Source organism: Castor canadensis, chromosome 15 (assembly GCF_047511655.1).
Source record: "Castor canadensis chromosome 15, mCasCan1.hap1v2, whole genome shotgun sequence".
NCBI classification, from domain to species: Eukaryota; Metazoa; Chordata; class Mammalia; order Rodentia; family Castoridae; genus Castor; species Castor canadensis.
The window spans coordinates 82,536,800-82,553,926 of record NC_133400.1 but is presented as its reverse complement, the minus strand read 5'-3'; the positions used below and the strand labels follow the sequence as shown (position 1 = coordinate 82,553,926).

Sequence of the window (17,127 nt, the reverse complement as noted above, 5' to 3'; positions counted from 1 at the left end):
GGACCACCTTACTCAGTTGTTCATCAGGAGCGTGTTTCTGGGTTGAGGGTACTGCTGTGGAGATTCCTGGTGGCCTGAGGGCAATCCTCTAGAGAGGAAGCCCCTCCTAGCAGCAGGAAAGCGACAATGATAGGCGACAATTAACCTGGCACCACAGGGCAAGCGTGAACTCCCCTCTCCTCACTTAAGCACCGAGGGTCTGACCATGTTCCTGTTCTGAGGTGCCTCTGGGAAGCAGAAGTAAGTCTTCTATTTACCTGTTCATGAAGCCAAATTACCCAGATTGTGATCCTCAACGTGTTTAAATTAGGCATAAAGGATGGTTGAGTTTGTTTTTGTTTTTTGAGGGATTGTCTCTCGATATGTAACTTAGCTGGCCTTGAACTTGCTCTTGGAGCCCTGGCTGGCCTTTAACTCTCAGTCCACTTGCCTCAGCCTCCTAACTGCTGGGATTACAGTTTTATGTGACCTTGCCTGTTTCATAGAATGCATTGGAAAGAGATAGTTGCTTTTGGAGTTTTTTGGGAATAGTTCTACTATATTAGTGTCTGAGAGTCCTGAGATACCTCCTCCACAAACTAACGTTTCAGAAAACATCACGAGAAAAGCATTTCTGCAGCGCAGAGTCTGGAGAAGGAACATAGAGCCGTATCTAATCACAGTCATAGTGGGTGCCTGTATATCAGGAACCATTCTGAACATTCTTATACACTTTTTTTTTTTGGCAGGACTGGACTTTGAGCTTGCTAGGCAGGCAGTCTACCTCTTGAGCTATGCCTCCAGACCTTTTTGGTTATTTTTGAGACCAAGTCTTACATTTTTGCCCGCCAACCTGGACCATGCTTCTTCTATTTATACTTCCTGCAGTAGCTGGGCTGACAGGTGCATACCACCACACTCAGCTTGTTTTGGTTGAGATAGGGTGTCATGAACTTTGTGCCCTGGATGGCCTAGAACTGCTTTCCTTCCAAGTTCTGCCTCCTGAGAAGCAGGATTACAAACATGAGTCACTGGCACCTAGCCTCTTTTTTTGTTTTGTTGTTTTTTGTTTTTGCAGGCCGTACACCTACCAGGCAAGCATCCTACCACTGAAATACACCCTCTGGACAAAATACTCTTATCTATTAACATATTTATTCCTGTGAATAACCTTATCAACTAGACAACACTATTACCATCTCCATTTTACAGGCGAGTTAAGTGACTGGTCCAGGATTATACTACTAAACCAGAACTAAAAGCCAAACTCATTTCCAGTTGGCGGTCCATCTCACTGATCCATAGGTCCCAGTACTAAGGGGTAGTCGGTGCTGGGTGGGCTCACACCCCACCTTGTAGTGGGCTGGGCCATCCCCTCCACAGCTCCAGCCCACGGAGAGGATCCCTGTGTTTATGGCGCTCTGGGCCTCCCCAACTCTCCTTATACCTCCAGATCTCTGAGCAGCCCTTCTCAAACTTCTCATGATGAGGGCCCAGACTTTAAAATTTTGCAATGTGTGAAGAGAAAAATGAAAGTTTTGCATCAAAAGATGTGATATTCAAGCTTGCTCCTTTTTAAAAATTAGATTCCCCAACTTAGCACTGCTCGGCTGATTGTGTGTGACACTTCTGAGTGCTTGCTCCCTTGTATATTTACCTTGTAAGTGACCCTTCTCAGACCCTCCCATCCTGTGAGTGGTCCTTTTCTGGAGCTTCAGGAAAATCATGTCCCTGTCAGCCTCTGCAGCAATGGAACTCTGAAGCTTCCGGAGATGAATGTTGTGAACACTCACTCTGCTAGGTCCTTGTCTGCCTTTGCACCTTTGTTATCGGGTGGTCTGCGCCTACGGCAGGCTTCCCAGACACAGGTGAATGGTATTCTGGGCTTATCTCTTTCAATAAGACAACAGCACAGGCCTTAGAGCCAGAAAAGCAAATCATTCCCCCCCACTGGTGAGCTGTTCTTAACTCACACTTGCCTCAGTTTCTCCACCTAGCAAAAGGAGAAGGTGATATCTTCTGCTCAGGGAAGTCGAGAAGATTACATGAGTTGCTGCTTGGAGATTGCTTAGCACAGGACCTTGTGACTCTCTGTTTGTCCCTCTCCTCCCTGCCTCCATGAACAGGCAGTACCCCAGAAGAGAGGGCTGTGCACCTGCATGCTTTGCAAAAACTGCCGGGTGCTGGTGGCTATTGCCTGTGATCCTAGCTACTCAGGAGGCAGAGATCAGGAGAACTGTGGTTCGAAGCTAGCCCAGGCAAATAGTTCTTGAGACCCTATCTTGAAAAAACCCTTCACAAAAAAGGAGGGCAGGTGGAGTGGTTCAAGGTGCAGGCCCTGAGTTCAAATCCCAGTACTACAAAAAAAATATGGTCCTCTTGAACAAAACCATTGGCTGCCAGAACAGAGGGTTTAGGTTGGTATGACCTTGTTAAGTCCACACTTGAGTGAGAGTTCCTAGGAGAAACCTCCTGCAGCAAGGGAATGGTTGAGAGGAAGGTAGGATGTCAACTCAACCTCAGACCAGTTGACCAAAAGGCCCAGATGTCAAATCTTCTATTAATGACCACTGAGGAGAAAACCCCATCCAAGGAGGAGATTTTGGGCACATGCTGCTCCTCCATAGCATCTGTGGAGGACACAGGGTATGTAAGTGCCCAAAAATGGGTACATCCACTTTTTGGAGTTCAGCACAGTTAGCTTTGGAGATGCAGTCTTGGGGCATGGAACTAGACATGAGGAGACTGAATCACCTTCACAGGCCCCAGTGGGGTGACAACAAAGGCCCCTGTTTGTATTCATCAGCTTGGGCTGCAGCAACAAAATACCATAGACTGGATGATTTAAAACAACAGAAATGTATTTTCTCACAGTTCTGGAGACCTGAAGTACAAGGTTCCTTCTGAGGACTATGAGGGAGGCTTTACTCCCCACTCCTCTGATTGGCTGCTAGATGGCTGTCTTTTCTCTGTGTCTTCACTCTTCTCTTCCCTCAGTACGGGCCAGTGTCAAGACTCTTCCTCTTTTAATAAGGACGCCAGTCTTTGGGGTCAGAATTAGGGCCACCCCAATGACCTCACTTTTGCCCCAATGAGCTCTGAAAACACCCTGTCTCCAAACATCATCACTGGGAGGCTAGGATGTAAACGTGTGAATTCTGAGAGCATGGGGAGGAAGCGATTCATCCACTAACAACTCCTAATTTATCTGGCCTCTATCAATAAAGTAAGAGGTAAGCCTACGACCCCTCAGATTCCTGCAGATTTTAAGTAAGCTCAGTCTAGAGCTGTGCTCAGACTTCTGAATTCTGTTGAACATGGGACTTAGGGCATGCCGTGCAACATTTCCAGGTGAAAATTTATTTACAAAGCACAGATAACAAAATAATATTTATTTATCTCTCTAGGTATTCCGAGCCTTGAGTTATGGTTTTGGCCTTGGCTCACCACAAAACCAAACAAGTTCATTGTTAGGACAGACAGCTCAAAGGCCAGTAACTAACAACATAAAACAAGCTTTCAAACCAGTAAGAGAAGACAAGATGTAATGCCTTCATAAAAATACTGCTTTATTGATACAATGCAAAGAAAACAACGTGAGAATCTATTGATTCCCTTTGAGATCTAATAATATCCTTTATTCAAATCTTATTCACGTACCACTTGCTCCATGGGTCTTTCATAGGAACTGAAATTGGCCAATGATGAACAGACTTGTTTCCACTGTCCTTTGAAATCACAGAAGAAGATGTGTTTTAGAACACAAAAGGCGCCACGTTTTCTTTGGGTAACAAGGCATATTTGGAAAAAATACCTCATGTCCAAACAAAGTGGAAAGCACACTTGACTTCAGATTTATTTGATTGCAGAGTCTTTCTTGGGGTTAATCAGTTTCAGAGTTGATTCCTATTGGCACCTGTGAGCCAATAAAAAATCCAGAAGGAGAAAAGAAGTATCACAACAACTCAGACAAACAGGTTGTTCATTTTTTTAAAAAGCATCAAATCAACATTTATACCACTAAATCAAATTATTTATACGTATGCTGTAGGATTTGTATCCCCAGGATTTGTTAGCATTAGAGTATGATAAATTGTCCCTGACTTATTTGTGATAAATCATTTTGAGACTTTTTTTTCTGTTGGGAAAATATGCAAATGTCACCTGATGGAGTTTACTATAACTGTTCTTCAGGTGTGTGGCAGAAGGGAGAGGCTGGGGTTTTCTATGTCAGAGTGGATGGTTAAGAATTTCAGCTTTTGGCAGTCAAGCATTTCATCAAGTATTTGCCTCTGATCCTCATTTTCTTCATGTCTGATGTAGGCTTCAAACTCAGGGTTTTCTGTGTCTGTTAAGTGGGATAATGCATGCAGAGAACACTGCCTGAGCCCTCCCAGGGTTAAGAATCCAATAAATGTCAGCTTTTATATCATCATTACAACAGAGGAGCTTTGCATGTTTATATTTCATCTGTGAAAAAGAATGCAATTTGTTGAAAAGAAAAAAGAAAAGGCACAAGTGTCAGGCCTCCTAAGAGGGGATGTTGGCCCCCACTCGGCACAGTGAAGGAGATGGTTAGAGGGCTAAACTGCCAATGGTGAAGCCATGTAGAGGTTTAGCTTTCTCTGCTTCTCTTGTGCTGTTTCAATATTTAGCTTGGTTTCTTTCAAATCCTAACATCAGAAGACCTACCTGAATTGAATTACTAGTGCCAGTGCATTCCAAATTCAACAACAATAATCACCTCAGAATTATTATTCTTTTATCCACATCACTGTCACACTGTAGCACAGAAAACTGAAGGTGAACCAATGACCATTGAGAAGAAGGAATTCATTAGGATTATGGCATGTATGTTTGTGCCCTCCCCAATTTATATATTAGGAAGTCAGGCCTTTCAGAGGTATTTAGGTCATGAGGGTGGGGCCCTCATGATGGAATTAGTGCCCTTATCAAGAAGACAGGAGAGAGCTTGCTTCCTCTCTCTCTGATCATCGTTGTGAGGGCACAGCTACACAATGGCCATCGGCAAACCAGGAAGAGCCCTATCGTGCTGGTGCTACCTACCATCTTGGACTTTAAGCCTCCAGGACTGAGGGAAATAAGTATTTGTTGTTTAAGCCTCTGAGTCTATGGTAAAAGACAAAGGCAATGTTTGTTACAAAGAATGAGAACCCTTTTTTATGTTGTTGTTCTAACTGAGCCTCTTAGGTACCACCATAGCAGGTTCTAAACATCTTCCAAACAAACAACTGCTGTGGAATAGAGAGATAGGGCAGAGGATGTTGCTCGGTGTAGAGCACTTGTCTAGCATGTGCAAGGACCTGGGTTCCATACCCAGCACAAAAAGAAGAAAGAAGAATGAAGGAAGAAGAAGTAAGAGATTCCTGGCATATAGCAAAGGGAGAGGCCTCTCTGCTTATGTGCAGAAGCAGGAATGCTCAAGAAAATCTTCACATCATGCCGCCCTGCCCGGGGTGGAAAATGCTAATCATGCTATCATTTATTAAGTGACTATCATTAGGGGTGTAGTCACTGTTGCTTCCATTTTAGAGATGAGGGAACTGAGGCTTAACCCTCATAGCTAGTGAATAGGAAAGCCAAGAATTTGGCTCCAATTCTGAATTTTAACCCATTAGCTATTTTTACTATATGATCTTTGGGAAGGCACTTAACCTTTCCTCCTCTCTCTCCACCCAGGGCTAGGGATGGAATCTGGGCCTCATGTTCCACCCCTCATGAGCCATACCCTCAGCCCCACTTAACCTTTCTTAAGGATTAATAGCTTCCTCAGCAAGACAGAAATAAGAATTTGAGTTTGCTTAGGGAAAGATGTTCAGATCAGGGAAATGCAATTGAAAACTCCAAAGAGAAATCACCTCACATCCTGCTGGGATGGCCATGATCACAGGCATACAACATAGTAAGTGTTGGCAAAGACATTAAACAGAGGGGTACTTGTCCACTTTGGTGGGAATGTAAATTGGCATAGTCATAATGGAAAACAGACAAGTGGAAACTCTCTTCCTTGCCTTCCTCCCACTCTTGTCTCCTAACTGGCTGATATTAGATAATATTTCATGAACACCTATGATTTTTTTCATAGTGAATATTTATTAAGCTCATAGTAAATGGGACAGAGCTTCAAAATGGGCCTCTGCCATCTGTGTACAATTGACAGTACCCATCCGGGATCACTGCCTTGCTGTTTCTCCTCAGCTGGGTGGACCCTATATTGTTCTCTACGATTATGTAACATCCAATAGTGTAGTAGTAGGCTTCTTCAAAAGTTTGAGTCTTCTTAGAAAGTGGTGGATAGCACAGGTCACAGCTAAAGAAGACTTTGCTTCATTTTAAAGATACACTGTCACAGACTCATTGCTTTCATGGAGGTGCTGATCTGATCTTTGGCCTCACTGGCTTCATCCACAAAGCTGGAGATGGCCATCTTAAAGTCAGTAGTGAATTCAAAAGTGTGTGTGCTCCCCTCATACACATCTGTGGTGGTCTCTGGGTTTGTAGTCTGCTGTGGGTAAGTGGCTGAATCTCCGTCCATGGTTACCTCTAGAGCAGTGGTTAAGACCACTTCCGAGGTGATTTCCACATCAGTTGCAAATTCTGGCTCACCAGTTGAGTCTAGAGGCGCTGGGGGTGGTGCAGGGAAAGCCACAGCCAGGACACACAGGTGGAGAGTTGTCAGGACCTTGGGGAACATGGTGCCCACTAAGAGAGGAGGACAGGAGGCAGCAGGGGGGCAGACAGAGGCAGGACCAATGTGGTTAACTTCTTAAGTCAACCTTGATGTCTGTTCCATACCCCAGTCCTGTTTCTCCCTGCTGGATATTCTTCACCATGGATATTATTATATGATGAACATCATATAATATATATAATTGATAAATATCAATTATTCTTTTCAGTGCCCAGCTTGGCACAGGGAAAGCTGGGTTGGATTTTGAATCCTGACAAGGGAGTTCATGTACACATGGAACCTTTCCTGATTCAAGCCAGGGTTCCTGGAACCATGGAACCTACTCTGGTTAGCTTCGATAGAAAGGATGATGTTTAGGAAGATGAAGTAGTTCACACAACAGGTGGGAAGCAAGGCTGCGAACCAGATGTGGAACGCACAAGGAATGGAGCTGTCAGTGGGATGTGGAGCAAGGCTGGGCCCTCAGCATGGGTTTGCTTGGAACCTCTGCTGGCCAGAGCTTGCCTGAGTTGCTGGCTTTGAGAGGGATGTCTCTCTGGAGGGAGGTGGGATGCTGACGCACATATAAACCCTGAGAATAAAGAAAAGTTAGATACTGGGCAGGAAAAGGACACATGTCTAGTTCCCTTAGTCTTGGTTGGTTAGCCAAGAAGAAAGGAAATAACAATTTTCCTGTCCACTTCATGGGACTGTGAGCCACACCACAGTATAGCATGTACTGTAAAGTGAGGTTTCCTTCCTAGATCCACTCAGTGCCTCCATTTCACTCAGTGCCTCCATTTCCTTCAGTGCCTCCATAGGCAATCCTTTCAGTCTGTCCATTATTCCTTCAAGGTCCTTTTCTCCCTTTCCCTTCCCATCACCATTGGCATTCTAGAAGTCAGCCCTAGAAGGGAAACCAGTGCGTCCCACACTTGATACACACTGCACTCAGCAAGGATGGCAATTCAGGTTCAGAAGTTCTGTGCTGAGACCACAACTGCATTCTGAACAGGCTACCTTGGGGCTCCAACAGCAACAGGCTCACTGACTGGAATTGTCTAACAAGTTCATTACCTGGAACTCTAGTCCTGGGAAAACAGTTCTGCTGTGAAACAAGTTTGGAAAATGCTGCATAGAATATCTCTGTCTTGGAGTGTTACCATTTGAGGTCCTGCAGGTGAGATATCTGTGAAACTGTCCAACCCAGGATTTCAAAGACTAAAAAGATTGCAAGTCTTTTGTCCTATAGCATCAGTTAAAATGAAAAAGATGATTCTGAAAAGACCTTGGGAATCTCTGGTCTCCAGAATTCTTTCTGCCAGTTTCCTTTCTTCTTGCTCCAAGCTTCATCTCCTGCTCTGCCTCTCCAACTTTCACCAAACTGACTGCCCTCCACCACAACTTCTGGGATTCACATGTCTGCCCTTTCTCACTGGGCACTTTGACCACAGCCCTTCCCCTCTCTGCACACATTCTCTTCATTCTTCAAGACTCAGATTGAGTCACTCCTTCACAGAGCCTTCCATGGCATCTCATGATTTTGTTGGCTGCCTGATATAGCCTTTTGAAAAACAGCACATGGTGCCTATGGTCTCTCATTGTATAAACTTTCTGGAGCTCCACTGCTTCCCTAATGCTGAGGAGTGGGGTGGGGTGGGGTGGTGGTGTTTATTCCTCACTTAGCTCTGGAAGTTCTCTCTCTAATGCTGAGGAGGCAGGGGGCTGTTTATGCCTTGTCTCCTCACTTATCTCTGGCACACAGTCGCCATATGATATGTTTGGTTCCCTCAGTCCACTTTCCCAGTGCAGGGTCCTATAGACTGTAGGTGTACAATAGATAATTGTCAGTATAATTCTTTTGGAAATGGTGTTTGAATTTTTCTCCACCTGGTGATGCTTGACCTCCTGGGTCAAAGGTCAATGGGACTTAGTCATCTACACGATTCTACCCTGACCTAACAGGTGTCCAGCTTTGGAAAAACAAATTTGTGACCCTCAAACCTACCATGTGGCACCAATTTTGTGAGTCCTGGCTGACAAGTAATGGATATAGGGGCCACCTAGAACTGTCCTCCTGCTTTACTCCTTTGGGTTAACTCAGAGAATCCTCAAAACCATCCTATGAAGTAACAGACAGAAATGAAGGACCCTGGTCTGGCTCACATGCTTAAAGAGTCTTCTTCAGCCAAGATTTGAACTCAATGGTATGACTCCAGTTTCCACATTGCTACCATCTTCTTTGCCTCTCACTGGAGCCTGAATGGTGGTGAAGCATCCAGAATGGCCCCAGAGAGGGTTCAGGCTATGTTAGTCTTCTTTACAGTGCTCTCATTCAGTCCACACAAAGTCATTGTGTGCTATATGTGATAGCATATATTTATCGCGTGCTTCTTATAAGCCAAGCTCTGTCATATTGTACAGATGGCAACTTAGTTTATTCCTATCATAAGGCCAGAAGTGCTGTTATTGTCATCTTCCTCCACAGGTGAAGAGACTTGAGTTGCAAAGAGTTTAAATAACTTGCCCAACATCTTCAGAGCCAGGATCCAAATCCAAGCATTGTTACCTAAACCCTGTGCTTTTCCAATCTCTGTGAGGATGGACTTCCGGATAAATACATTAGATATTTATTATATACTATGTCTTGTTTTAGGTATGTTACTTGAATCATCTCATTTCAAATGTCCCCAACACATTGCCAGAAAGAAGCTGGAAAGCAGCTGCTAGTGTCTTCAACCTGATGGCAGGGAACATAGCAGAGTGACTAGAAGAGGGAGCTTGGTGATTTAAATGACCAAAATTTAAATACTGTCCTGACCACTGGTACTTTTTCCCCTACATTTCCTCCCACTCTCCATTGTCCATCCATCCACCAAAAAAATTAGAGAAATAGAAGTCAAACTATCCCATGAGTGGTGGAATCCAGTGAAATCACCAAGAGTTCCAACTTAGTGGAACTAAGGTGGCAGGTCTCAGGGAGCTAGAAGGAGGTGATGCTACCGATCAGTTCTCCTCTTAAGTGTGGTCTCCAGACCAGTAACTTCAGTGTTGCCTGGAAACATTGGAAATGCAAAATCTCCAGCCGCATCCCAGAGCCACTGACTCAGACACTACGTGTGGTGCTCAGTTCTAACAAGCCCTCCAGATGACCCTGGTGCATGTTAAAGATTGGAAACTGTGGTCCTGGAAGAGCTGAGATACCACATGGTCTAACTTCAGAGTCATGAGTGGATTATGAATAGTTGTTAATTCCTGACTTGTTATAGTCAGGAATTCTCTCCTTTAATAAACTAGGTCAGGTTCAAAGTTGTCCCTGTGATTGCACACCTGTCTCTTCCATTCTGACTGGAGAGATCTGGGTGGAATTGCACAAACATTTGGAAGTCTCAGTTCCTGGGTCAACCTGTGGAGGTGGGTGAGGCATGGGAACATTGGTGGTTGATGGTTGTTGGGGAAAGTTCAACTCTCAGCCTTTGCATAGGTTTTGAGATCAAGGCCCTCACAAGCAGGAAAGAGTCAGAGGCACAGCCAGGACCTGGCACCAGAACTCTTACTCCATCGTGTCACCTAATCAGCCTGTCAGCTCCTGCCCAAGTCCCTCTTGGGCCCTCCTGCATCCTCTTTCCTCACATTCTTGCTCTAGAGAGATGTGTAACCCACTCTGCTGGCCTTGACTGTGTCACTCTGCCCCCAAGAGAGAACAGACTCCACGTCCTGACCAGGTTAGTCCTTGGCCTCATGTGTTCTAACCACCCACCTCCTGCTTTATTCCATCCATTTCTCTCCAAATCCCAATGGTCCTGATGCTTCTGTTTTTTGAACTGATGTGCCAATTGCACTGGCACCTCCAATGGTTTTCTTCTCATCTTACAACTAGTACATTTTTTATAAAGCCTGGTCTCCAGTTTCCTTTGAAGCTACAGAGAGGATATCCTCTGCCTGTTAAGCTACAGACCAGATGTCTCTCTTTCAAAAGTAAAGGCTCACCCTTCAGAGCCCTGTAAATAGCTTCCATGTCCATATTATGGGGACCACAGGGACCTGAGGCTGAAGTTTTCCTTGGAGCTTATCTGACATTGTGAAGCCAGCATCACAAGAATTTCAAGATACTTCAGGTATTTGGAACAGTATCCAAGCTGTGAGCGTTCCATATAACTGAATGCATATACCATGGAGCCTTTTATTCTTTTATATTTTTCTTTTTAGAAAATGATACATATTCTTTTCAGAAAACATAATTTTTTTTTGAAACCACATATACTTCAACCACTCAGAGATAACCACTATCTATTATTTTTTTCTGTCCATGAATATAAATGTATAGTATTTCTGGTGGTATTGGGGTTTGAAGTCAGGGCCTTGCATTTGCTAGGCAGGTGCTCTATCACTTGAGCCATGCCCCAGCCTTTTTTGATTTAGATATTCATTGAATAGGGTCTTGTATTTATGTGCAGGCCAGCCTGGACCGCGATCCTCCAATTTATGCCTTTCACATAGCTGGTGTTATAGGGATGCACCACCATGCTCAGCTTTAAATGCTTTTTTTTTTTTTTACAAAATGTGATCAAGCTGATGTTTAATTAACACATCATCTATAAATTTATAGATGTAGGTGGCAGTTGGTATATATTTTTTGGATATGCCACAGTTGGTCTGCATATATAGTTGTAATTATAATTATAACCAACTTTATAAAAATAAAGGTGTTTCTGAAATTAAAAATATACAAGCAGGCTGAAGACACTACTTAACAGTAAATATAAACATTTCTTCATGCCATTAATTATTCTACATTATTAAAAAATAACTTCCCTTCTCATTTTCAAAGTAGCACATATCCATTGAAGAAAAATTAAGTAAACAACATGAAGAAAATTTAAAAGTATCCATAACCTCACCATCCAGAGGTAATTAATCTCAATAGTTTGGTGTATGTCTTCTGAGACATTTTTTGAGTTTTGTGTATTAAAACAAATGATCCTACAATATATATTTTTCAACTAATTGACTGCTTTTCCAAGCAATTGACTGATCTCTGTGAACATCACATAAAACAACTGCTAAAGATTCCATTTTAAGGATGTCATAGAATTTAAACTATTTTTGGACATGTAAATTGCTCTAGAATTTTTTTTGCTATTTAAACTATGTTTTGATGAATGCCTGAGTCTTAATCTTTGGGCTAATATTTGATCATTTCTTTAAGATAAATTCCTTCAGGCAGGATTGCTGGGTGGAAGGCTACACAAGGTTTTGAGCTACTTTGACTTGTATTGCCAAAGTGGCCTCAGAAACTGCACCAATTAGCATGCCTATCAGTGGGGGTCTCTCTGTTCCCTTCATTACAGGAAATATTGCTGCTACCTTTGTTTTAATTCTTGCCAACTGGATGCCCCAAATATTTCATATTAGCATTTTAATTTGCATTTGTTGGTTTAATTTTAGCATGCAAATTTTATTTATTTTTGGTGGTACTGGGGATTGAACTCAGGGCCTCACTTGAGCCAAACCTTCAGCCCTTTTTGCTTTAGTTCATTTTTCAGGTAGGGTCTTGCACTTTTGGCTGGGGCCAGTTGTGATCCTTTATCCTCTCCTCCTGAGTAGCAAGGATTACAGATGTGAGCCACCACTCTCAGACCATAAATTTTTTATTTTTTGAGATGGGCATCTAGCTGTATTGCCCAGACTGGTCATCAAATCCTGAACTCAAATGACCTTCCTTCTTCTGCCTCCTGAGAGCTGGACTATAGGTATATGTCACCAAGCCTGGCTAATTTTAGCATTTTTATGTATTTATTGGCCATTTTATGAGTTGGATATATAGTAAGTCATAAATTACCCATTTGTAAAACATTTATTCTGAAAATATTTTTTTCTGATTTTGTCATTTGCTATTTAATTTTGTAAAAATTTTTTTGTGGTATTGGAATTCTGAACTCAGGGCCTTGTACTTGCTAGGTAGGCACTCTACCACTTGAACCACTTCACCAGCCCCCTCCCCCTCTTTTTTGTGCATGTGTGTTGGGTATTTTTGAGATAGGGTCTTGCTTTTTGCCCAGGCTGGTCTTGAAACAAGATCCTTCTGATTACTAGTGTAAGCCACTGGTATCCAGTTAATTTTGTAAATTTTTTGATGAGTGTTTTAAATTTTTATCGACAAAATAATTTTTTACTTGATAACTTCTTCCTGTGGCATGGTGTTTGCAAAGTCCTTTCTCTTCTTAGCTTATGGAGACATTCATTTAACATTTTTCTAGAATTAAGATTTTACTTAAATCCTTGAGACATCTGGAATACATTGCCACATATAAAGTGTGTGTGCAATTTTATTATTATTATTATAGCTTTGTTGAAATGGAATTAACATAAATCTTATCCTTTCAAAGTTCAGTATTTTTAAATACAGACATAAATATATACAGAGTTGTGCACCCATCATCATTATCTAATTTTATGATATTTTCAACATTCTGAAAAAGAAACCCTGTATCTATTATTGGTCATTTCCCTGTACTGCTCCACCTCCCAGCCCTAGACAACTATGAACCATGAATTACTTACGGAGTTGTCTATTTCTGGTTATAAACAGAATCACATAGGTCTTTTGTGACTATTTTCTTTCACTTAACTTTTTTTTTTTTTTTTTTAGCCATGTTGGGGTTTGAACTCAGGGCCTCACACTTGCTAGGCAGGCATTCTTACCACTTGAGTCACTCTACCAGCCCTGTTTTTGTTTTGGGTTATTTTGAGATAGGGTCTTGTGAACCATCTGCCCTGCATTGGATTCAAACTGTGATCCTGCTGATCTCTCCTTCCTGAGTGGATAGGATTACAGATGTGATCCACTGCACCCAGCACGAAGGTTCATCCACATTAGCATCAGGACTTTATTGCTGAATAATATTTCATTGCAAGGACATGCCAAATTTTGTTTATCCATTCTTCAGTGGATAGGCTTTTGTTTCCAGTTCTTGGCTATCATGAATAATGTTGCTAGGAACATTTGTGCACAAGTCTTTGTGGGGCTATTTATAATTCTCTTGTATATATACCTGGTATTGCTGAATTATATGGTAACTGTGTTTAATATTTGAGAAAAAAAAGGTCTGAGTTCTTTTACATCCTCACCAGCAGTGTATGAGGAGGGTTCTAATAGCCCACTGTCTTGCCAGCTGTTGTACTGTATTTCATTATAGCCACCCTAGTGGTTGTGACATGGTATCTCCTTGTGGTTTTGATATGAATTTCTCTTGATAATGATGTCAGGCATCTTTCTATGCACATATTGGTCTATTGTCCACTTGTGTATCTTTTCTGGAGGAAAGTCTGCTCAAATATTTTGCCCATTTTAAGTAGGGTTGTCTTTTTATTTTTGAGTTATAAAAGTCCTCTTTTTTTTAACATATTCTGGATACAGGATATATCAGATATATGACATCTGATATATCAGATCTCATATGTCATATATGATATATATCAGATATATGATTTGCAAATATGTCCTCCCATTCTGTGAATTTTCTTTCACATTCTTGGGAGGGTCCTTCAAAGCACAAAAGTCTTTCATTTCTATAATACCCAATTTATCTACTTTTCCTTTGTCATTTGTGCTTTTGGTATAATATCTAAGAAAATGGTACTTGACCCAAGAGCATGAAGATATACTCTTACATTTTCTTCTAAGAGTTTCACTGTTTTAGGTCTTCTATTTAGGTCTATAATTAAAGTTAATTTTTGTACATATCTAATCTTATTTTTTATAAATGGCTAGTCAGCTTCCACACTATTTGCTGAATACTTCATCCTTTTGCTACCAGTTGAAATGGCATCTCTGGTTTCAGCGACTACTTGTTCCACTGATCTATTCTCCTTGAAGAAACAGAATCAAAGATTTAGTGAGGAATGGAGCAACCTAGATAGAGTGTGATTTTCCTAGCCTCCTAGGAAAGGAGGTATAGCCATGTGACCAAGTTTCAGCCAATGGTCTGTAGGCAGAAGTGAAATATGCAAACCCTAGATGAAGTTTTCACAAGGAAATTGCTTCCTCTTTGCTAACTTTTTCCCTTTCTATGGGTTTCAACACAGACTTCTATGAGCCAGCCTTGCACATGCACACATGGGTCTCTCCTAAGGGGTGGCAGAACAGTAAGATGGACTGAACTAGGCTTCTGGATGACCTCATGGAACAGAGCTGCTGGCCTCACCCACCCATGCAGCTCTGGGCTGTTATGAGGTAGAGAAAACAAATTGTTCCATAGAAGCCATGGTTTTTTTTTGTGTATGTGGGTGCTTTATTGTAACAGCTTAAAATGTTGATTCTTATACTACCTTTAATATATGTTTATATAGATTAGGTTTTTCCTTGTTAGCTTATTCTTGTACCATAACCAAAGCTTCCATTTCTGGAATTTTATAAAATGTTTAATTGGGGGCATAAAAGGGAGCCTCTCTCACATTTTTGAAAGTTCTTGTGGCTTTTCTCCGCATTCAATCTTTCAAATGAATTAAAACTAATTTTGTTAACTTCTACTGTCTTTTCCTTCCCACCCTAAAATCTTTGTGATTGTTCATTTTCTAAAGCTGTATGCTATCATAAGGGACAGCCATGTCAACCTGATCAAGGTGCATGTGGACTCTTGGTCAGGAGCCAGTGTCCAGGAGTCAGCCCAACATTTAACCCCAATTTTTTTTGGCAATACTGGGGTTTGAACTCAGGGCCTCATGCTTGTTAGGCAGGCATCGTATCATTCTACCAGTCCTAAGCACTCCCGTTTAAAATGTGTTCATCCCCCACGACTGGCAAGCCCCTCCCTTGGGGGCAAGGCATGGGAACTATCCACTGCAGTCAGTTCCTTGGGAACACTGACATTAATAGAGATAGGAGGCCAAACACACCTGAGCAGTACATGGCATAAATCATGTAAACACACACAGAGATTTTAATGAGAGCCAACACTGCCATATCTATCGGTCCATGTTACAAGGAGCATCGGTGAGGAACACAGTGAAGGAATATGGTATTGCTTCATATTAGGATGGTGTAAGGTTTTAATGGTCATCACCACAGGGGGGTGGGGTTAGCACGGTGATTGACTGAGCCACTTCTGATTTTCTCTATACAGTGGTTAGAAATCCAGCCCCTTTGGAGGATACTTAATTTAGTAGCAGGACCTTCTATTAGAATGTATTCTCTTTCTCCCTCCATTGCTAGAATATAGCAAAAAGTAGCCTTTCTGACAAAATATGCAACTGGTCAACCACTTCATTGAAACTACTTAGGATACTCCATTTCCTTTGGAAAATTGATTTTTACTCCATATTCACATCGAGGGCCCTCCACCTTTTGAATCTGTCACAGTCTTAGGCTGGAGGGTTCACACATTGGAAAGAGATAAAGAGAGCTGGTTTCTGATCAGCTCCTCCATTTAACAAGTTGACATCAGCTGCATTTTTGGAAAGGATTTAAAAAGAATGATCTAAAGTACATTAGTTTCAAAGTTTAGGTCTAAAATGTCCTTCAATTTTTCAGTGAACAGATTAAAATGGTAAAAAAAGAAACCAATTAAAAGGCCCTTTTCATGCCAACTTTGAGTTATCAGTATGTATAAAGCATACTGGGTATTATCCCACCTGAACTTCATTTCTAGATCAATTCTTGGCTTTTTTTTTCTTTTTTTTCCCCCTACGTCTCACATAACATTAATTTTACTGATAACAAAGTGGAAATAAATAATAGATATATACTTGTGAAATCCTCAGTGAGAACAGTCAGCATTTCTTTGGTCCACCTATTGTTACATTTCTCCACTATTTATGAAAGCAAGTGGGTGACATAGGGAAAAAGGAAGTCGGCATGATCTAAACTGTGGCTCCTTCGCTGGCCTTACTGCCTGGCTCTTCCCTTTTTTCCTGGTGTCAACATAGTACAGTGCTGCCACTGGCTTGGTTCTTGGTTCTCTGATAAAGACTCAGCATTTGTGCTGTAGCTGACAGTACTGATCCAAACCTCATGTTGTGGTTTGGATCTGGAATGTTCCCCAGAGGCTCCTGTGTTGAATGCTTGGTCCCCAGGGCAGCAATGTTCAAAGGCGAGGCCACTGAGAAGTGATTGGATTATGAGGGCTCTCACCTCATCAATGGATTAATCCACAGCTTGATGGATTGATATTAGGAGATGGGGCATAGTTGGAGGAAGCAGGTGACTGCGGCCATGACTGTGAAGGATCTATTTTTCCCAGGTCCTTTACTTTCATTCTGTTCTTCCTGGCCATCATGGTAAGCAGCTTTGCTCTGCCATGTACTCCCCACCATGGTCATCTGCTTCTACACAGGCCACAGCAACGGGGCCAAGCAACCGTGGACTGAAATTTCTCAAACTGTGGGCCAAAATAAATTTTTGTTTCTTTTAAGGTGATTTTTCTCATGTTGTGTCAAAGCAACAGAAAGCACCAGAG

General features: G+C 42.0%; 1 protein-coding gene across 6 annotated transcripts in view; it reads right to left on the bottom strand.

Annotated features, from left to right (window-relative positions):
- Window positions 1-3,534: 3,534 nt before the first annotated feature.
- Bend7 (BEN domain containing 7) overlaps window positions 3,535-17,127 on the bottom strand; it is a 100,651-nt gene continuing 87,058 nt past the window's right edge. For 5 of the 6 annotated variants that reach the window (XR_012442163.1, XR_012442160.1, XR_012442161.1 and 2 more), the window contains one exon: window positions 3,535-3,895. Coding sequence is in view for 2 of the 6 variants with exons in the window: in XM_020169234.2 (XP_020024823.1) it covers window positions 3,873-3,895 (23 nt within the window). In the remaining 4 variants the exon portion in view is untranslated. The remainder of the gene's footprint in view (window positions 3,896-17,127) is intronic. The other variant, XR_012442162.1, reaches the window with a different exon arrangement.